This window comes from Symsagittifera roscoffensis, chromosome 1, assembly GCF_963678635.1.
Source record: "Symsagittifera roscoffensis chromosome 1, txSymRosc1.1, whole genome shotgun sequence".
NCBI lineage: Eukaryota > Metazoa > Xenacoelomorpha > Acoela > Convolutidae > Symsagittifera > Symsagittifera roscoffensis.
The window spans coordinates 29,515,861-29,537,904 of record NC_087062.1 but is presented as its reverse complement, the minus strand read 5'-3'; the positions used below and the strand labels follow the sequence as shown (position 1 = coordinate 29,537,904).

General features: G+C 34.6%; 1 protein-coding gene across 3 annotated transcripts in view; it reads left to right on the top strand.

The window, feature by feature from the left end:
- LOC134842409 (exocyst complex component 1-like) overlaps positions 1-20,533 on the top strand; it is a 72,175-nt gene extending 51,642 nt beyond the window's left edge. For 2 of the 3 annotated variants that reach the window (XM_063858753.1, XM_063858737.1), the window contains 10 exons: positions 13,759-13,889; positions 14,404-14,532; positions 14,788-14,823; positions 15,771-15,868; positions 16,162-16,242; positions 16,577-16,718; positions 18,347-18,430; positions 18,760-18,910; positions 19,512-19,657; positions 20,098-20,533. In XM_063858753.1, the coding sequence (XP_063714823.1) occupies positions 13,759-13,889; positions 14,404-14,532; positions 14,788-14,823; positions 15,771-15,868; positions 16,162-16,242; positions 16,577-16,718; positions 18,347-18,430; positions 18,760-18,910; positions 19,512-19,657; positions 20,098-20,439 (1,340 nt within the window). In that variant the 3' untranslated portion in view covers positions 20,440-20,533. Of the gene's footprint in view, positions 1-13,006; positions 13,085-13,758; positions 13,890-14,403; positions 14,533-14,787; positions 14,824-15,770; positions 15,869-16,161; positions 16,243-16,576; positions 16,719-18,346; positions 18,431-18,759; positions 18,911-19,511; positions 19,658-20,097 lie in introns of all 3 variants that reach the window. The other variant, XM_063858745.1, reaches the window with a different exon arrangement.
- The last annotated feature ends 1,511 nt before the right edge of the window (positions 20,534-22,044 follow it).

The following is a 22,044-nucleotide window of genomic DNA, read 5'->3' as shown; positions in this document are numbered from 1 at the left end:
CAATTTTTTTTGGTTGTGCTTTAGGTTACGCTTTCGTTTTTTTTTTCTGAAATTGAATTTTCGTTTTTCTCAAGTTTTCTCAACCTTTTCTTTCGGTATCAAAAGTAATGAACGTAGTGAAGACTCTTATATAGGTCTTGGTATTTTTTTTTGTTTCAGGAGAAAGTCTTTAAATGCTGTATTAACTACAGGTGTGCGTCCATACATATTGATGCATTTATGAATGCACTCTGTTATATATGCACTTTTTGAGATCATTTGCAATTCATCTGCTGAAAGTGGCGTAAACAGCAGTCTCCAATTACGAACGTGAAATGGCACAAAAGTTAGTGAACATTTACTAGTTTTGAAAGTGGCACTTAGGGTTCCACGAAATAAAAACGTTTTCTGTTGATCCAGTTTCCTCAAATTTCCAATGGTATTTTTTTTTGATCAATTGGAGTATAAGGCTTAGTGGACACTCGAAAGTTACTGAAAGCTTGCTTAACGCTAGTTGTTGAGTTTCTCGTCTGTTTTGCGAGATTGAATATTTCGTATTCCCATGAATATTTCGTATTCCCAAAAATCTGTTGAATTTTTTATGGCAATTCTTTTGGTGTTTTGTTTTCGGACCAGTGGGCGTCTAACCATGTGTTGTTGGTTTTGTGGTGCCTCGAAAATTGTTAAAACCTTGCTTAATGCTATTTGCTGTGTTGCTCAACTGTTTTGCGCGATTCAATTTTTCGTATTTCTTAAAGTGTGTTTAACTTTTTCATGACAACCATTTCTGTTTGTATTTTTGTTTTTGGATCATTTGTCGTCTAGCCACGTGTTGTTAGCTCAATGAACGCTCTGAAAATAAAAAAATTTTGCGTAATTTTTTTGGTTGTGCTTTAGGTTACGCTTTCGGTTTTTCTGAAATTGAATTTTCGTTTTTCTCAAGTTTTTTTGAGTTTTTTTAAACATCTTTTTTAGCAAATTTGTTTCCTTATCGATTGGCATCTAATCACACCTTTTAAGTTTAATGGACAATCGAAATATACTAAAATCTTGCATTAATGCTAGTTGTTGTGCTTCGTCTGTTTTGCAAGATTGATTTTTTCATATTTCCAAAATTTTGTTATGACAACCATTGGTTTCGGTATTTTTGTTTTTGGATCATTTGGCGTCCAGCCACGTGTTGTTGGCTCAATATACGATCGAAAAATACTTGCTTTATGCAATTGGTTGTGCTTTCGTCTGTTTTTCTGAGATTGATTTTTCGTATTTCAATAGATTTATTGAATTGTTTGTGACAAAAATCTATTTTGGCAATTTTCTTTTCGGATCGATTGGCATCTAACCCTTGGTTTTTGGCTAGAGGAAACTCGAAAATTAATAAAAGCTTGGTTAATGCTAGTTGTTGAATTTCTCGTCTGTCTTTCTGAGATTGAGTTTTTCGTATTTCCAAAAATTTGTTGACTTTTTTTTGACAACGATCAATTGGAGTCTAACCACGTTTTGTTGGCATACTCGAAATTTACTGAGCTTGCTTAATGCTAGTTGTTGTGTATCGCGTCTATTTTGCGAGATTGAGTTTTTCAAAAAATTAGTTTGATTTTTTTTACGAAAACCATTTCTTTTGGTATTTTTGTTTTCGGATCATTTGGCGTCTAATCATGTGTTATTGGCTTTGTGGAGCCTCGAAAATTGTATAAACTATGGTTGATGCTTTTTGCTGTGCTTTTTAACTGTTTTGCGAGATTGAATTTTTCGTATTTCCAAAAATGTGTTGATTTTTATGACAACCATTTCTTTTGGTGTTTTTGTTTTCGGATCATTTGGCGTGTACCCAGGTATTTTTAGCTCAATGGGCGCTAGGAAATGACTGAAAATTTGCTTAATGCTATTGGTTGTGCTTTCGTCTGTTTTTCTGAGATTGAGTTTTTCGTATTTCCAAAATTTTGTTGATTTTTTTTATGACAAAAATTTCTTCTGTTTTTTTTTTGTTTTCGGGTCAGTTGGCCTCTAATCATGTGTTATTGGCTTTGTGGATCCTCGAAAACTGTATTAACCTTGCTTAATGCTTTTTGCTGCGCTGCTTAACTGTTCTGCGTGATTGAATTTTTCGTATTTCTTAAAGTGTGTTTAATTTTTTCATGACAGCCATTTCTGTTTGTATTTTTGTTTTTTGATCATTTGTCGTCTAGCCACGTGTTGTTGGCTCAATGAACGCTCTGAAAATAAAACTTGGCCAATTTTTTTTGGTTGTGCTTTAGGTTACGCTTTCGTTTTTTTTTTCTGAAATTGAATTTTCGTTTTTCTCAAGTTTTTTTGAGTTTTTTTAAACATCTTTTTTAGCAAATTTGTTTCCTTATCGATTGGCATCTAATCACACCTTTTTAGTTTAATGGACAATCGAAATATACTAAAATCTTGCATTAATGCTAGTTGTTGTGCTTCGTCTGTTTTGCAAGGTTGATTTTTTCATATTTCCAAAAATTTGTTATGACAACCATTGGTTTTGGTATTTTTGTTTTTGGATCATTTGGCGTCCAGCCACGTGTTGTTGGCTCAATATACGATCGAAAAATTTTTGCTTTATGCAATTGGTTGTGCTTTCGTCTGTTTTTCTGAGATTGATTTTTCGTATTTCAATAGATTTATTGAATTGTTTTTGACAAAATCTATTTTGGAAATTTTCTTTTCAGATTGATTGGCATCTAACCACTGGTTGTTGGCTAGAGGAAACTCGAAAATTAATAAAAGCTTGGTTAATGCTAGTTGTTGAATTTCTCGTCTGTCTATCTGAGATTGAGTTTTTCGTATTTCAAAAATTTGTTGACATTTTTTTGACAACGATCAATTGAAGTCTAACCACGTTTTGTTGGCCTTCTCGAAATTTACTGAGCTTGCTTAATGCTAGTTGTTGTGTATCGCGTCTATTTTGCGAGGTTGAGTTTTTCAAAAAATTAGTATGATTTTTTTTTACGAAAACCGTTTCTTTTGGTATTTTTGTTTTCGGATCATTTGGCGTCTAATCATGTGTTATTGGTTTTGTGGAGCCTCGAAAACTGTATAAACTATGGTTGATGCTTTTTGCTGTGCTTTTCAACTGTTTTGCGAGATTGAATTTTTCGTATTTCCAAAAATGTGTTGATTTTTTTATGACAACCATTTCTTTTGGTGTTTTTGTTTTCGGATCATTTGGCGTGTACCCAGGTGTTGTTAGCTCGATGGGCGCTAGGAAAAGACTTAAAATTTGCTTAATGCTATTGGTTGTGCTTTCGTCTGTTTTTCTGAGATTGAGTTTTTCGTATTTCCAAAATTTTGTTGATTTTTTTTATGACAAAAATTTCTTTTGTTTTTTGTTTGTTTTCGGATCAGTTGGCCTCTAATCATGTGTTATTGGCTTTGTGAATCCTCGAAAACTGTTTTAACCTTGCTTAATGCTTTTTGCTGTGCTGCTTAACTGTTCTGCGTGATTGAATTTTTCGTATTTCCAAAAATGTGTTGATTTTTTTATGACAACCATTGGTTTTGGTTTTTTTTCGGATCATTTGGCGTCTAGCCACGTGTTATTGGCTCAAAAGACGAACGGAAAATACTGATAACTTGCTGTATGCTATTCATTGTGCTGTCGACTGTTTTTCTGAGATTGAATTTTCGTAATTCTATAAATTTTATGAATTTTTTTGACAAACATTTGTTTTGGCGATTTTCTTTTTTGGTTCGATTGGCATCTAACCACAGGTTGTTGGCTAGAGGAACTTCGAAAATACTAGAAGCTCGCTTAATGCTAGTTGTTGTGTTGCTCGTCTCTCTTTCTGAGATTGAGTTTTTCGTATTTCCAAAAAGATGTTGACTTTTTTAACAACCATTTCCAATGTTTTTTTTTTCGATCATTTGGAGTCTAACCACGTTTTGTTGGCTTAGTGGACACTCAAAAATTACTGGAAGCTTGCTTAATGCTAGTTTTTTTGTGTTTATCGTCTGTTTTGCGAGATTGAGTGTTTCGTTTTTCAAAAAACTTGTTAACCTTTATGAAAACCTTTTCTTTTGGTTTTTGTTTTCGGATCATTTGGCGTTAGCCACGTGTTGTTGGCTCAATGGACGATCCGAAACTACTGAAATCTTGCTTTATGCGATTGGTTGTCTTTTCGTCTGTTTTTTTTGAGATTGAATTTTTCGTATTTCCAAAAATTAGTCGATTTTTTTTAAGACAACAATTTCTTTTGTTTTTTTTTGTTTTCGGATCAGTTGGCGTCTAATCATATGGTATTGGCCTAGTGAAGCCTCGAAAATTGTGTAAACTTTACTCAATGCTTTTTGCTGTGCTGCTCAACTGTTTTGCGAGATTGAATTTTTCGTATTTCCAAAAGTGTGTTGAATTTTTTCATGACAACCATTTTTTTTGGTATTTTTGTTTTTGGATACGTGTTGTTAGCTCAATGGACGCTCTGAAAATAAAACTTGGCCAATTTTTTTTGGTTGTGCTTTAGTTTACGCTTTCGTTTGTTTTTTTTTTAAATTGAATTTTTGTTTTTCTCAAAGTTTTTTTTTTTTTCATTTTATTTTCGCAATTTTGTTTCCTTATCGATTGGCATCTAATCACATCTTTTTAGCTTAATGGACAATCAAAATATCTAAAATCTTGCTTAATGCTAGTTATTGTGCTTCGTCTGTTTTGCAAGAGTGAGTTTTTCGTATTTCCAAAAATTTGTTATGACAACCATTGGTTTTGGTATTTTTGTTTTCGGATCATTTGGCGTCTAGCCACTTGTTGTTGGCTCAAAATACGATCGAAAAATACTTGCTTTATGCAATTGGTTGTGCTTTCGTCTGATTTTCTGAGATTGACTTTTCGTATTTCTATAGATTTATTGAATTGTTTTTGACAAACATCTATTTTGGCAATTTTCTTTTTGGATCGATTGGCATCTAACCACTGGTTGTTGGCTAGAGGAAACTCGAAAATTAATAAAAACTTGGTTAATGCTAGTTGTTGAATTTCTCGTCTGTCTTTCTGAGATTGAGTTGTTCGTATTTCCAAAAAGATGTTGACTTTTTTGACAACCATTTCCAATGGTATTTTTTTTCGATCAATTGGAGTCTAACCACGTTTTGTTGGTCTACTCGAAAGTTACTGAGAATGCTAATTGTTATGTATCGCGTCTATTTTGCGAGATTGAGTGTTTCGTTTTTCAAAAAACTTGTTAACCTTTTTGAAAACCTTTTCTTTTGGTTTTTGTTTTCGGATCATTTGGCGTTAGCCACGTGTTGTTGGCTCAATGGACGATCCGAAACTACTGAAATCTTGCTTTATGCTATTGGTTGTCTTTTCGTCTGTTTTTTTGAGATTGAATTTTTCGTATTTCCAAAAATTAGTCGATTTTTTTTAAGACAACAATTTCTTTTGTTTTTTTTTTTGTTTTCGGATCAGTTGGCGTCTAATCATATGTTATTGGCCTAGTGAAGCCTCGAAAACTGTTTTAACCTTGCTTAATGCTTTTTGCTGTGCTGCTTAACTGTTCTGCGTGATTGAATTTTTCGTATTTCCAAAAATGTGTTGATTTTTTTATGACAACCATTGGTTTTGGTTTTTTTTCGGATCATTTGGCGTCTAGCCACGTGTTATTGGCTCAAAAGACGAACGGAAAATACTGATAACTTGCTGTATGCTATTCATTGTGCTGTCGACTGTTTTTCTGAGATTGAATTTTCGTAATTCTATAAATTTTATGAATTTTTTTGACAAACATTTGTTTTGGCGATTTTCTTTTTTGGTTCGATTGGCATCTAACCACAGGTTGTTGGCTAGAGGAACTTCGAAAATACTAGAAGCTCGCTTAATGCTAGTTGTTGTGTTGCTCGTCTCTCTTTCTGAGATTGAGTTTTTCGTATTTCCAAAAAGATGTTGACTTTTTTAACAACCATTTCCAATGTTTTTTTTTCGATCATTTGGAGTCTAACCACGTTTTGTTGGCTTAGTGGACACTCAAAAATTACTGGAAGCTTGCTTAATGCTAGTTTTTTTGTGTTTGTCGTCTGTTTTGCGAGATTGAGTGTTTCGTTTTTCAAAAAACTTGTTAACCTTTATGAAAACCTTTTCTTTTGGTTTTTGTTTTCGGATCATTTGGCGTTAGCCACGTGTTGTTGGCTCAATGGACGATCCGAAACTACTGAAATCTTGCTTTATGCGATTGGTTGTCTTTTCGTCTGTTTTTTTTGAGATTGAATTTTTCGTATTTCCAAAAATTAGTCGATTTTTTTTAAGACAACAATTTCTTTTGTTTTTTTTTTGTTTTCGGATCAGTTGGCGTCTAATCATATGGTATTGGCCTAGTGAAGCCTCGAAAATTGTGTAAACTTTACTCAATGCTTTTTGCTGTGCTGCTCAACTGTTTTGCGAGATTGAATTTTTCGTATTTCCAAAAGTGTGTTGAATTTTTTCATGACAACCATTTTTTTTGGTATTTTTGTTTTTGGATCATTTGGCGTCTAGCCACGTGTTGTTAGCTCAATGGACGCTCTGAAAATAAAACTTGGCCAATTTTTTTTGGTTGTGCTTTAGTTTACGCTTTCGTTTGTTTTTTTTTTAAATTGAATTTTTGTTTTTCTCAAAGTTTTTTTTTTTTTCATTTTATTTTCGCAATTTTGTTTCCTTATCGATTGGCATCTAATCACATCTTTTTAGCTTAATGGACAATCAAAATATCTAAAATCTTGCTTAATGCTAGTTATTGTGCTTCGTCTGTTTTGCAAGAGTGAGTTTTTCGTATTTCCAAAAATTTGTTATGACAACCATTGGTTTTGGTATTTTTGTTTTCGGATCATTTGGCGTCTAGCCACTTGTTGTTGGCTCAAAATACGATCGAAAAATACTTGCTTTATGCAATTGGTTGTGCTTTCGTCTGATTTTCTGAGATTGACTTTTCGTATTTCTATAGATTTATTGAATTGTTTTTGACAAACATCTATTTTGGCAATTTTCTTTTTGGATCGATTGGCATCTAACCACTGGTTGTTGGCTAGAGGAAACTCGAAAATTAATAAAAACTTGGTTAATGCTAGTTGTTGAATTTCTCGTCTGTCTTTCTGAGATTGAGTTGTTCGTATTTCCAAAAAGATGTTGACTTTTTTGACAACCATTTCCAATGGTATTTTTTTTCGATCAATTGGAGTCTAACCACGTTTTGTTGGTCTACTCGAAAGTTACTGAGAATGCTAATTGTTATGTATCGCGTCTATTTTGCGAGATTGAGTGTTTCGTTTTTCAAAAAACTTGTTAACTTTTTTGAAAACCTTTTCTTTTGGTTTTTGTTTTCGGATCATTTGGCGTTAGCCACGTGTTGTTGGCTCAATGGACGATCCGAAAATACTGAAATCTTGCTTTATGCTATTGGTTGTCTTTTCGTCTGTTTTTTTGAGATTGAATTTTTCGTATTTCCAAAAATTAGTCGATTTTTTTAAGACAACAATTTCTTTTGTTTTTTTTTTGTTTTCGGATCAGTTGGCGTCTAATCATAATCACTAGGCCAATAACAGTTGTTCGTATTTCCAAAAAGATGTTGACTTTTTTGACAACCATTTCCAATGGTATTTTTTTTTCGATCAATTGGAGTCAACCACGTTTTGTTGGCCTACTCGAAAATTACTGAGAATGCTAATTGTTATGTATCGCGTCTATTTTGCGAGAGTGAATTTTTCGTTTTTCAAAAAATTTGCTGAATTTTTTTAATGAAAACCGTTTCTTTTGGTATTTTTGTTTTCGGATCATCTGGCGTCTAATCATATGTTATTGGCCTAGTGAAGCCTCGAAAATTGTGTAAACTTTGCTCAATGCTTTTTGCTCTGCTGCTCAACTGTTTTGCGAGATTGAATTTTTCGTATTTCCAAAATAGTGCTGAATTTTTTCATGACAACCATTTCTTTTGGTATTTTTGTTTTTGGATCATCTGGCGTCTAATCATATGTTATTGGCCTAGTGAAGCCTCGAAAATTGTGTAAACCTTGCTTAATGCTTTTTGCTGCGCTGCTTAACTGTTCTGCGTGATTGAATTTTTCGTATTTCTTAAAGTGTGTTTAATTTTTTCATGACAACCATTTCTGTTTGTATTTTTGTTTTTTGATCATTTGTCGTCTAGCCACGTGTTGTTGGCTCAATGAACGCTCTGAAAATAAAAAAACTTTGCGTAATTTTTTTGGTTGTGCTTTAGGTTACGCTTTCGTTTTTTTTTCTGAAATTGAATTTTCGTTTTTCTCAAGTTTTTTTGAGTTTTTTTAAACATCTTTTTTAGCAAATTTGTTTCCTTATCGATTGGCATCTAATCACACCTTTTTAGTTTAATGGACAATCGAAATATACTAAAATCTTGCATTAATGCTAGTTATTGTGCTTCGTCTGTTTTGCAAGATTGAGTTTTTCGTATTTCCAAAAATTTGTTATGACAACCATTGGTTTTGGTATTTTTGTTTTCGGATCATTTGGCGTCTAGCCACGTGTTGTTGGCTCAAAATACGATCGAAAAATACTTGCTTTATGCAATTGGTTGTGCTTTCGTCTGATTTTCTGAGATTGACATTTCGTATTTCTATAGATTTATTGAATTGTTTTTGACAAACATCTATTTTGGCAATTTTCTTTTTGGATCGATTGGCATCTAACCACTGGTTGTTGGCTAGAGGAAACTCGAAATTTAATAAAAACTTTGTTAATGCTAGTTGTTGAATTTCTCGTCTGTCTTTCTGAGATTGAGTTGTTCGTATTTCCAAAAAGATGTTGACTTTTTTGACAACCATTTCCAATGGTATTTTTTTTCGATCCATTGGAGTCTAACCACGTTTTGTTGGCCTACTCGAAAGTTACTGAGAATGCTAATTGTTATGTATCGCGTCTATTTTGCGAGAGTGAATTTTTCATTTTTCAAAAAATTTGTTGAATTTTTTTTATGAAAACCGTTTCTTTTGGTATTTTTGTTTTTGGATCATCTGGCGTCTAATCATATGTTATTGGCCTAGTGAAGCCTCGAAAATTGTGTAAACTTTGCTCAATGCTTTTTGCTCTGCTGCTCAACTGTTTTGCGAGATTGAATTTTTCGTATTTCCAAAAGTGTGTTGAATTTTTTCATGACAACCATTTCTTTTGGTAATTTTGTTTTTGGATCATTTGGCGTCTAGCCACGTGTTGTTAGCTCAATGGACGCTCTGAAAATAAAACTTTGCGTAATTTTTTTGGTTGTGCTTTAGCTTACGCTTTCGTTTGTTTTTTTGAAATTGAATTTTTGTTTTCTCAAAGTTTTTTTTTTTTTTTCATTTTATTTTAGCAATTTTGTTTCCTTATCGATTGGCATCTAATCACATCTTTTTAGCTTAATGGACAATCGAAATATCTAAAATCTTGCTTAATGCTAGTTATTGTGCTTCGTCTGTTTTGCAAGAGTGAGTTTTTCGTATTTCAAAAAATTTGTTATGACAACCATTGGTTTTGGTATTTTTGTTTTCGGATCATTTGGCGTCTAGCCACGTGTTGTTGGCTCAAAATACGATCGAAAAATACTTGCTTTATGCAATTGGTTGTGCTTTCGTCTGATTTTCTGAGATTGACTTTTTTTTATTTCTATAGATTTATTGAATTGTTTTTGACAAACATCTATTTTGGCAATTTTCTTTTTGGATCGATTGGCATCTAACCACTGGTTGTTGGCCAGAGGAAACTCGAAAGTTAATAAAAACTTGGTTAATGCTACTAGTTGTTGAATTTCTCGTCTGTCTTTCTGAGATTGAGTGGTTCGTGTTTCCAAAAAGATGTTGACTTTTTTGACAACCATTTCCAATGGTATTTTTTTTCGGTCAATTGGAGTCTAACCACGTTTTGTTGGTCTACTCGAAAGTTACTGAGAATGCTAATTGTTGTGTATCGCGTCTATTTTGCGAGAGTGAATTTTTCTTTTTTTTTCAAAAAATTTGTTGAATTTTTTTAATGAAAACCGTTTCTTTTGGTATTTTTGTTTTCGGATCATCTGGCGTCTAATCATATGTTATTGGCCTAGTGAAGCCTCGAAAATTGTGTAAACTTTGCTCAATGCTTTTTGCTGTGCTGCTCAACTGTTTTGCGAGATTGAATTTTTCATATTTCCAAAAGTGTGTTGAATTTTTTCCTGACAACCATTTCTTTTGGTATTTTTGTTTTTGGATCATTTGGCGTCTAGCCACGTGTTGTTATCTCAATGGATGCTGTGAAAAAAAAAACTTTGCGTAATTTTTTTGGTTGTGCTTTAGTTTACGCTTTCGTTTGTTTTTTTGAAATTGAATTTTCGTTTTTCTCAAATTTTTTAAATTTTTTTTTCATTTTATTTTAGCAATTTTGTTTCCTTATTGATTGGCATCTAATCACATCTTTTTAGCTTAATGGACAATCGAAATATCTAAAATCTTGCTTAATGCTAGTTGTTGTGCTTCGTCTGTTTTGCAAGATTGATTTTTTCATATTTCCAAAATTTTGTTATGACAACCATTGGTTTCGGTATTTTTGTTTTTGGATCATTTGGCGTCCAGCCACGTGTTGTTGGCTCAAAATACGATCGAAAAGTACTTGCTTTATGCAATTGGTTGTGCTTTCGTCTGTCTTTCTGAGATTGAGTTGTTCGTATTTCCAAAAAGATGTTGACTTTTTTGACAACCATTTCCAATGGTATTTTTTTTTCGATCAATTGGAGTCTAACCACGTTTTGTTGGCCTACTCGAAAGTTACTGAGAATGCTAATTGTTATGTATCGCGTCTATTTTGCGAGAGTGAATTTTTCATTTTCCAAAAAATTTGTTGAATTTTTTTATGAAAACCGTTTCTTTTGTTATTTTTGTTTTCGGATCAGCTGGCGTCTAATCATGTGTTATTGGCTTTGTGGAGCCTCGAAAATTGTATAAACCTTGCTTAATGCTTTTTGCTGTACTGCTCAACTGTTTTGCGAGATTGAATTTTTCGTGTTTCCAAAAATGTGTTCATTTTTTTTTGACAACCATTTCTTTTGGTGTTTTTGTTTTCGGATCATTTGGCATGTGCGCTAGGAAAAGACTGAAAATTTGCTTTATGCTATTGGTTGTGCTTTCGTCTGTTTTTCTGAGATTGAATTTATCGTATTTCCAAAAATTTGCAGATTTTTTTATGACAATAATTTCTTTTGGTTTTTTTCGTTTTCGGATCAGTCGGCGTCTAATCATGTGTTATTGGCTTTGTGGAGCCTCGAAAACTGTATAAATTTTGCTTAAGGTTTTTTGCTGCGCTGCTTAACTGTTCTGCGAGATTGAATTTTTCGTATTTCCAAAAATGTGTTGATTTTTTTATGACAAACATTGGTTTTGGTTTTTTTTCGGATCATTTGGCGTCTAGCCACGTGTTGTTGGCTCAAAAGACGATCGAAAAATACAGAACACTTGCTGCATGCTATTCATTGTACTGTCGACTGTTTTTCTGAGATTGAATTTTCGTAATTCTATAAGTTTTTTTTTTTTGTGACAAACATTTATTTTGGCAATTTGCTTTTCGGTTCGATTGGCATCTAACCACTGGTTGTTGGCTAGAGGAAACTCAAAAATTAATAAAAGCTTGGTAAATGCTAGTTGTTGAATTTCTCGTCTGTTTTGCGATATTGAGTGTTTCGTTTTTCAAAATTTTTTTTAATGAAAACCTTTTCTTTTGGTTTTTCTTTTCGGATCATTTGAGGTTAGCCACGTGTTGTTGGCTCAATGGACGATCCGAAACCACTGAAATCTTGATTTATGCTATTGGTTTTCTTTTCGTTTGTTTTTCTGAGATTGAATTTTTCGTATTTCCAAAAATTAGTCGAATTTTTTATGACAACAGTTTTTTTTGGTATTTTTGTTTTCGGATCATTTGGCGTCTAGACAGGTGTTGTTAGCTCTGGAAATAATAAAACTTTGCTTAATATTTTTGGTTGTGCGTTTGTTTGCGCTTTCGTTTGTTTTTCTGAGATTGAGTTTTCGTTTTTCTCAAAAGTTTTTGAATTTTTAATGACATTTTATTTTGGCAATTTTGTTTTCGGATCGATTGGCATCTAATCACATATTGTTAGATTAATAGACAATCGAAGTTTGCTAAAATCTTGCTTTGCTAGTTGTTGTGTTCCCGTTTGTTTTTCCGATTTTCAATTTTTCGTATTTCCAAAAGTTTGTGATTTTTTTATGACAACCATTTCTTTTGATGATTTTATTTTTAGATCAATTAGCATCCAACCATGTGTTTTTGGCTTAGTGGAAACTCGAAAATTCCGAGATTGAGTTTTTTGTACTACCAAAAGTTTGTTGAATTTTTTATGACAACCCTTTCTTTTGGTATTTTTGTTTTCGGATCATTTTTTTCTGTTTTTTTTTTTTAAATTTTTTTGAACCTAGTTATTTCAATCTTGCAATGGTACGCTTTCGTTATATCGGAAGTGATGCGAAGCTCCGCTTCGCCTCTGTGTCCAAAAAATTCAGCTGCTCCTAATTGGAACACAAGTAGTCTGATGGCTACTCACTATAAATCGACCCCTTAAAGGCGTTTCAGTTGTTCTAAATGTTTAGCTCCACCTTGGTGATATAAAGCAACTAATACATCATAAACAGCATTATTGCTGGAGTCTATCTGCAATAATTTGCCTCAGCGTCTTGTGTGATGATGTGATCTGAAGTGAAGTACTGTTCCTAGGTGTTGGCAAGGCAGTTCCTTGGTAAAATTACTCATTGCAGAAGCCAAACCAAAAATTGTTATTCAGTTTGATACGTTATTTTGGGAACAATAACCGCATCTGAAGATGAAAAAAGATTAAATGAAGTTTTTTTATTTTAGGCAGTTTTTTTTATTCTAGAAAATGTATCTCATGCTCGAAAGCAGTGTTTAACCAGGTGGCTCTGTCTGATAAAATACGGTAACCTTTTTCAGGTGTTAGTAATCAGCCAAAATGATTTGAAGTTTTTTCAATGTCGGCAGTAGAAATCAGGCTCCATCGTTGGTTAAAATGAGTTATTGTGTATTTATGACTGTTTTTAGCCTTCTACATAGTAGCGCCCTACGTCACTCAGTCTTTTTTGGGAATGGACTTCGGGTTACAAGTTAACCAGATGTTTGGTCCGTAAAATCACAATCAATTCAAGCAATCAGAATGTGACAAATTTGTGAACAAACATTTGACATCAGTGGCAAAATTAATACCAGACTTAGATATATTGAGACTCAGTTCTCGATAATCGTCAAGATTTTGGATCATTCAGTTGTTTTTAATTTGAATGTCATTCGCGTGTTTTCAACGCGTGTAGACCTTTTCGAGTATGTAACTTTTATAGTCATCGATTGAAAATACTTTTCTCTCTTGGATGTTTCCATGTGTTCATTTTCCATCTTATCTTTCCTTTCTGCTGCTGCTGTATTGAAAGTTTCCAAACTCAGGTAGACATTGTTGGCTCTTGGCAAATCTAAATTAGTTAAATGACTGCGAAAAGTTTTCTTTACTGTGTATCTGCCAAAAGAAGTTATGAGTTTTCGCCGGAATCGTTTTTTTTTCATTCACATTATTAGCGAACCATTGTCATAATACTGGGAACGGTTTGCAAACTATGCGATTGCTTAAGGTGATTCCGACCAACAACTGGCACACTTGAGCAGCTAAGTGGTCGTACTTCAGTAATAGATAAACAAGCGCTGGCAATCATCCAGCCAAGAGCCTTCTAGACAATGTCTGCTTCAGTTAGTCTATGACAGCCTTCGATGAAGTCTAATGATGATCGGTAGTGTGTTGTTGGTAGGTTCCATGACAAACCTGGCCCAGTCGGTGTCTGATGCGACCATGGCGGGTGCAGCCACTCTCAATCCAGTGAGGAGTAGCAACAAGAAGGGACCAGTGGATCTGTCTCAAGTCGGATCGCACGTCATCGATGTCAGTTCATTTAAATTTGTAATAATGATGGATTTAGGGGGGACGCTACCCATTCACCAACGAAAGGGTTCTCCCATTGTTATTAATTGATGGCATTCATTTTCGTCGACCAACCTCGGTGTCATTCTCTACTTATTTTGAAAGGGAACGCTCCCACGAAACACGAATTACCAAAAACTTTCAAAAATTTGCCTACGGCGCACAATTTTTGGTCAAAATAGGGTCTTCTGGGAGCGCTCGGAAAATTTGATTGACGTGAATAAGGTCGAATGAATTTCCAAAATTGTTTAAAACCCCTCCTCCCCTCTCCCTCGAGAAAATCCTAGATTCGCGCATGAGTTTTAATATCATTGGACAATTTAGCTCGCGATTTAGCTTGTTGATAATTATACTTGGCCGTTTGAATGTCAGTGTTTTTAAAAAGTTATGGTAGTGCCGGTACTTTGCAACCAAAACATCCTTTCAAAAAAAAGCAGGACTGTTTATCATATATTTGCGTCTGTTTTTTTTTCAGGTGTTCCGACTATCTCTGGACCAGCTGTACGCTGTGTACAGTGCAGAGGACACCTTCTTGGGTTCTTTCTTCGGATTGCACGAGGCTCAAACAGCCACATCAGCCGAACAGAGGAACAACAAAGACTCCGTTAGAAACAATTTCACTCAAACAGGGATAGATATTGGACCCATGATTTTTGCGAGGGAGAAAGAGGATATAAAATTCCCCGGTGTTTTTAAGGTCTGGTTTGATAAGTGGATTTTTGAGCCCGATTTTGCGAGCCACTTGAAAGCACCAAAACTGCGAACCACCTTCCGTGAATTCGAATGGTTATAAGGATTTTTCGACGCGCGCTGATAAAGTACAAAATCTATGTCACTAACTTACGTGAAGTGTGTTTAGGTGTCAAATGCAGGAGATGACGAGGACAACAGTTCTGTAAGTGCAAAATATATCAGTTTTTGCTTTGTGATAGCCTGCGATTCTGTTCTTTATTAGACTTGCGAGAGCATGTGTCTTGTAATCGGGAACTAGACTGTTTCACATAAACAACTTTTCCCAAAGATAAGATAGTAAGCAACAGTAAGAAATTGTGAAGTTGATTTATTAGTGAACCTTAGCAACTTCGAGACTTTCCACTTGGCCTAAAGGAAAATGCGATTGCCTTTGTACCCTGATGTCTGGGGGTTTGAGTCAAGGCTGGCCTTTTTTTTCAGTATTTATGTAATTGATTTTTTTCCCGGACTTTCGTTTGTCTCGTTGTCTTTTGTCGGGCTTGTTGCCAAATCAAATGATCTTGTGCTGTCAGCACTTTTCATCGTAGATGCAAGTGGTTTTTATTTACTCCTGTAATTTGTAAAGTTTTATTCTACCTCAATGGTTCGGCTTGTTTTTTTTGGTCTCAATTACTTTGTTTTGTGTCGCTTCAAAAGCAAAAAATGATTGATTGTTTTTGAAAATTTCAGGTAGTGTAGGTTGCAACATTTCAAAACTTAAAAATTTAATTTCGAAATTTTTTATGACAATTGTCTCATGATTTTTTTTGTTTTCGTCTCAATGGGCGTCCTTTCTCTTTCTGACGGCTTAGTGGTCTTTCGGTAAATAGTAAAAGTTTATTTTTTAACTGGTGGCTGTATTTTTCTACTGTTTCTATGAAATTATTTTCAGTTTTTCCACCAAAAAAAAAGATTTTTTTTTTCGATTCTGTTATTTCCGTCTTATTTTCTGTTCGCTAGCTTGCAATGCTGCGCTTGCGTTGTATCGTAAAATTACGAAAGAGCGGAGCTTGTTTGATAGCTGAAAATGCATGGATTTTTTGCTTAGTTAAGCCTGCGTATATAAGAGCTTAATTTGAGTTAAATTAGCTGATGTTGTTTTGTTTATAGAATGGAGGGCATGATGCTTCTTTCGACGGGACTTCCTCTGTCAACTCTAGTTTCATGCTTGTTACCACTTCCGCTTCAAATAAACAAAACCTCAGAAGGTCAGTCAATTTGCTTTGGCATTATGTGACATGCGCCTTTAAAAACATCCACTGAATAACGGCAGGTACTTTATTTTTGATTTGTGATTTTTCACCTGATGTACCCTGGTCCGATGTATAATAAATCAAAATTTTTTTGATACTTTTCATTATCAATGCATTTTGTGGTTTTATTCATTTGTTCGTGATGGCACCGTGATTTGATCTGATGCACTGTAAAAGCATTCATTAACAGTTATTTTGATACGTCTCAAATTAAAATAATGATCCTTGAATTGCTGCTTGGCTTTCAGAAACATGTTGAAGAAGCTGTTCCGATCCTTTGTGGACTCCCTGCAGGTGGTCATCAGAGAGTGCTACATGAAGAACCCAGTGTGAGTAATGAAATTGAATCTTTTCCAAGCTTTTAAACCCTATTTTACCCGCATCACTGAAAATTTTGGAAATATCGATTCATGTCGGCTATCACTTGTTGTCTGGGGCTGTGCGATAAGATTCCACATTCGATACCGTGTGAGTTTGCGATGCTTCAAGTTTTCGGGGGAAGAATAGCTGCTGATAGATAAATATGCATCAAAATTGGGAGATCAATGTGCAGCAGTGTATCAGGAACATACCTTTATAATGGGCTCCCGTAGCACTCAAAAACAAGTGTCTGGGTTGATGGTGAAATCCCGCTACACGTTTACGTCAATTTTTTTGCTGCAGAAATATCCTCTACATCCACACAGAGTTGCTAAACAGGAGACACCTGTACTCCAGTGCACATGAGATGAATGACCCCCTGTACTCTGAGATTATGATAGAATCACTTTTGGCATCTAGCGAGTCATTCTTCAACTCATACTTTGTGAGTAGTTTTTCTCACTTTTACACACGATGGTGAACTTCTGATTGCGGCACAAGAGAAAGTGCCAAATTCATAATTAACCTGGCGATAAGCACGGTTAATGCCACTGGTATTAGATTTTTAACCGTAAATAGTTTTGTTCGAAGGATGACTGAAATGGTTCATGGTGGTCTTTTATCATATAAATGCGTTTCATAATATGTTTCGTAAGAACTGCACTAGATTTCTCCTGAATTGTATAAAAAATCTGAAATAAATGAATTTTTTTGCTTGCCGTTTGGATTTGGTCCTCATTTTTGTCGGCCTAACTGATGTATGTTTTATTTACACTAGCCAGCAGCTAGTGCTTTAGTACGAACCTTCTTTTTTTCTAACCTAACTCACAAATAAAAGTTTTTTTTTGAAAGTTTCAACTTATGGGCTCCACTTATTTTTGAAAGTTTCCACTTATTTCCAGCGCTGCATGGAAATTTTCTTATAGCACTGGAAAGTGCATAGCATCTGTTCTCTGCTTTATATGTGGCTAGTGTTTGATATTAATTAAGCTTCCATGGCTGAGTGGTTAGTTCGTGAGACTCATAATTTCTAGGTCTCTGTAGGTAGTAGGTACGAGTCCGAGATGTAGCCGAGTTTTTTCTAATTCGAGGTTTCTGTCTTTTTATTGCACTTTATAGAGCTGCTTTTTGTTTCCAGCTAGTGTTTGCAAAGCGAAGCTTCGGCTCTGTGTCCCATAATTGTTTTTATAACTGTTTAATTGTTTCTTTTTAAATTTTTTCAATTAAATTTTGAGCACCGTTAATAACACAAACGGAGAGTGATTTCTTATTACGATATCCATTTTGTTCCAACCTTAGGGCAAACAAGAATGCTCATTTATTGGTGACACTTTAGGAGAAACTTTTGCCCATTTTACCAGTTTCTCAAAACTCCTCTGGCAAATATGACGTTAAGGGCTTAATCAAAACGTGTTCTGAGGCTCTCCTCTGCATGAGCTGCTACGCCAGAATTTTTGTAAAAAAGAGTTGTGGCCTTAGAAAAGTCCAACTTCGAAGTTAGGACCATTTTTTGATTTTTTTTCGAAAACTACCGTGCGATTTGAGTTGTGCCCATTTTCAAGCTCTTGAATTTTTTGCCACTTTCTCGCTCGTGTTTGCAAAGTGCAGTTTACTTATTTTGAAGAGTTTTTGCAATATTTGTTTTTTGGAATTTATTATTTTGATTTTTCATTTTCGTTGTTCAAAAAGGCGATTATCTGATAATATTAAATTTCCAAATCAATCCAACAAATTCCTTATATCCTAATTAATTCGCTGATAGGAATAAGTTAAGAGAATGTTGTTTTTTATCAGCTTAATGTCAATTTTTTTCTCAACTTTGGTATATTGTTTTGTATTGTTAGTGGTGCGAAGCTCAGCTCCGCCCCTGTATTTAATTTATTTTTTTTTCTTGCGGTGATTAATTTCATTTAAGTTTCAAAAAACTCTTTGGTTTTAGGAACGGTTATATGGTTGTTTGCAGGAAGCGTGGACTATAGACTACTAATTCAGTTTATTCACAAAAAAAATTGTTTGAAATTGAGCAATTGGCTCTGAAAATTGTATAACTGAGAAATTTTTGGATTTTTATAGAAAAGTATGGAGCAGATGATCAATGACTCGAAGCTGGTCAGGCCCAAAAAGACGGGCACTCTTCTGTTCGTATCACAGTTAGTGGTTAGTTGATCTTGATTTCAATCTCCCTACGTAGCCGCTATAATTTCCCCGTATAAAATTTTGTATTTCTAAGCTACAAACATCTAAAATGACTAACGTAGGTTTTTTCAGGCGTCACTCGCTTGAAATAGGGCTGAACATCAGGCTGCCGATCGAATTGCGGTTGATAGGGTAGAAAACGAGTTAGGTAATCTTCGTAAGATCTGAAATTGCTACTGAAAGAAACTCAAAAAAAAATTGAATGAAAATTGACAATGCTATTCATACAGTGCAGGGAATTCAGGCTCAAGCCGTATATTTTCTGCGTAATGTTGCCGTATATTGTGTAGGAATTCAGCAGAGCTACTAGGGACATGTTTGAGAATTGTGCAGACAGTGGGGCCATGTTTAACAAACTACACAGGTTGCTCCACGTTCTAATTGGTAGACTCAATCAGGTGCAGCCGGACGACAGGTCACCCGCCGAAGTCATCAAACTAGGTCAGTTAGTTGTTCGGTTCAGCATAGAAGGAAGTGTTTTCTGATGTTGAACTGTCCTCGTGAAAATTTGTGACGGAACTGTATGGCTGCTTCCGAGTGTGAACATTTTATTTTTGTTCTCTTGACTGGTAATGAATTTAAAAAATTTGAATTCGAAATCAATTATCAGAGGTTAAAATAGCGGGAGGGGGTGTGGAGTGGTTTGCAGATGCTGGTAACTTACAGATGACCGAAAGCTACTGCTTGACAGGAAAAATTTTCAAACAAATGCAATCGTTGGAAAATTTGAGTTTATTTTTTTACTTTTTTTTGGATAAAAGTGCATTTAACTTGACTTTGGAGTAAAATACAAGTTTTTCCGCTGTCCGTTGCAATTTCTCCGAAATCCAAAATGAGGAGATTCTTTTTCTCGGGGGATCCCATGTTCTTGTGCAAGGGTCCCGATAATTAGGCAGCTCATATAATTAACCAAAGCAGTGTCTGGGAATTTAATTGGTGGTGCGATTTCAAAAACTAAATATTTTGTAATGGACTCAGGCTTAATTTCTATAGAATTTATAGAGGAAGAAGTATCCTGAAATATAATCTGTTTTGTATTCAGAGAACTTCAACGTGCTGCAGGACTTCCTTCGTTGGATCCGGGTCGCAGAGTTTGCGGATTTGACAGCGGAGACGAAGAAGTGCTACCAGGAGAACCTCAGTCTGTATGTGGACTCGTATGTAGGGGCACCCATACAAAACCTCAAGGTCAGGGATTGTGTTAACGAAAATCGGGCTTTAGAAAACGGTCAAAACTAAGATTTCTGACGTCTTATATCAAGCATCAGAAGTGAGATAAGTTGTCACAGTCATTATATTGAAACCAGGATTTATTGTAAACAATAAACCCACATCGAAATAGATATTAATGATTCGAGGAACTCTCCTTTAAGAGCCGAAACACTCATATGGTCACGAGGGAAAGGACCAAGATCAGTAAACGTAAATTGATATAATATGAACCAAGCAACCACATTCGTTTGATAATATTAGTATACAAAGCGCATATAGATTGCTAAAAAGGTATTTTCGTCGTAATACCATCCCTAAATTGCAAAATCTTGCCTTTCAATGTTTATCCTATTCAATGCTTATGTTGCTATGTATTTTTGAACTAATTTTCTTCCAATTCATCCTAAAATTTTCAGGCTCTGTTTGATGAAATTGAGGACAGACTAGAAGACGGGCTAGACTTGGAAAACGTTCGGTTCATGCAATCCCTATCAGTGCAAGAGATGAAGCGACAACTCAGTCTAGCGACTCCTAAAGAGGTCGAGAAAGGAATCAGAGCTCTCTATCTCAGAGTGGCTAAGAACTTATCTAGTGACGGACCAGAGTCAATGACGTCAGTTGTCTGGGGTGCCATCCAGCGACAGTTCCTCCAGAATCATGCCAGACATAATGAACTTCTTCATTTATGTTACTCGCCCAAGTTGAAGACACTTTATACAGTAGAAATGATAAATGAGTTCTTTCAAAGAGATTCTTGACCTTATTTTTCAAGTAATGTTATAAAATTTAGAATATGCTCTGTGCACTAAGTAGTGAGCTAATTTATTCGATGCCATATCAAAATTTAATTTATTCGAGTCATTGAGTGGTTTTGCTGTTAGCGTTATTCCACATCGAGAGAAGTTTTATATTGCTCATTAGTTGGCACTTTTGCTGCATAGCATTAGCAATTATATCGCATGAAACTGAAATTTTCCAAAGTAAACTGGGCAGTCGGACTTTCGTTTGTCTGCTCATTTTTTGTCGGTTTAGTTGTCACATCGCAGATTTTTTTGCTGTAAGCATTTTTCATCATAGTTACAAGTGTTGTTCATTGTATTTTAGGGGATGGGGGGTTGAAAGATTAAAAAAAACTAAAAAATTTTTTTTGGTTCAACTGGTGTCTGCTCAACAAAGAGTGTCGATTTTGTTTCCGCTTTGTAAATTTTGCTCAGTTGCTAATTTAATATTCAAATGTTTTGCTTGCCATGTTTGCCTAGAATAAACTGTTATCGAGACATAAGAAATTTTGATGAACTTTTGATAGACCGTGTTTTTTCTTTTCGGCTTAAGTTTTTTTTCAAATGTTTGTGTTGTATGGCAAGTGATGCGAAGCTCCGCTCTGCCTCTGTGAAAAAGTTTTTTAAAGAATTGATGAACGTAGTGAAGACACTCATATAACTCTTGGTGGTTTTTTGTTTATTTTTTTTTTGGAAAAAGTCTTGAAATGCTTTCATATTTACAGAAGTGCATTTAAATGATAATGCTTTTATGGTTGCACCTAGTTATATATGCACTTTTTGAGTTCAATTCAATTCAAAATTCTAACTTCGAAAGTGTATTTTAGTTTTCAGGTGTAACAGCTGACAAAGTTTTTTTTACCTACTGATCTAGTTTTCTCAAACTGAGTTAAATTTATCAAGAAAGTGTCATTCACAAACTGTTTTTGATACTCAGAGCCTTAAGGCCGTGTTTCTTTCACTTTGAAATTCGAAAATTGAAGTTCTCATCTTTCAAAAAAAACTAGACAATTGACTCTTTTCAACTTGTCTGTAGACTGTTTTCTTTTAATGTCCAGTTAATTTCTTTTGTTAAAAGGAGGGAAAACTCCCGTATCGAACAGCAAAAATTCAAAAGTCACGAAAAACGAGATCGTATTCTAGTTTTAAATGTATTTTTTCAGGTTTATCACCGGAAAAAAATCTTTACCTATTGCGCCAGTTTTCTGAAATTGGGTTAACTTACTCAAAGAAGTGTCAACCCTAATTTGTTCTTGAAATTCGAAGAGCTTTAAGGCCATCTTTTTGTCTTTGAAATTCGAAAGTTGAGATTTATCGGAGATAAATCCATATTTTTTTCTTCTTGCGTTCATTGACTCTTTTTCAACTGTCTGTTGGTAGTATCTTTTGTAAATAACCATTTATCGTGCATCAGTATTACATATTCCAAAAAGATCAAAATGCTGCCTGCTGGGCCTCTAGTTATTTTTTATCGAGACATCGGAAAATAGTGTTTCATCTTGTTTTTCCAACATTTTCATTTTTTCAAATATCCATAAAAATTATCCGGGCATTTTCTTTTATTACTGTAATTTTAAAGTTAAC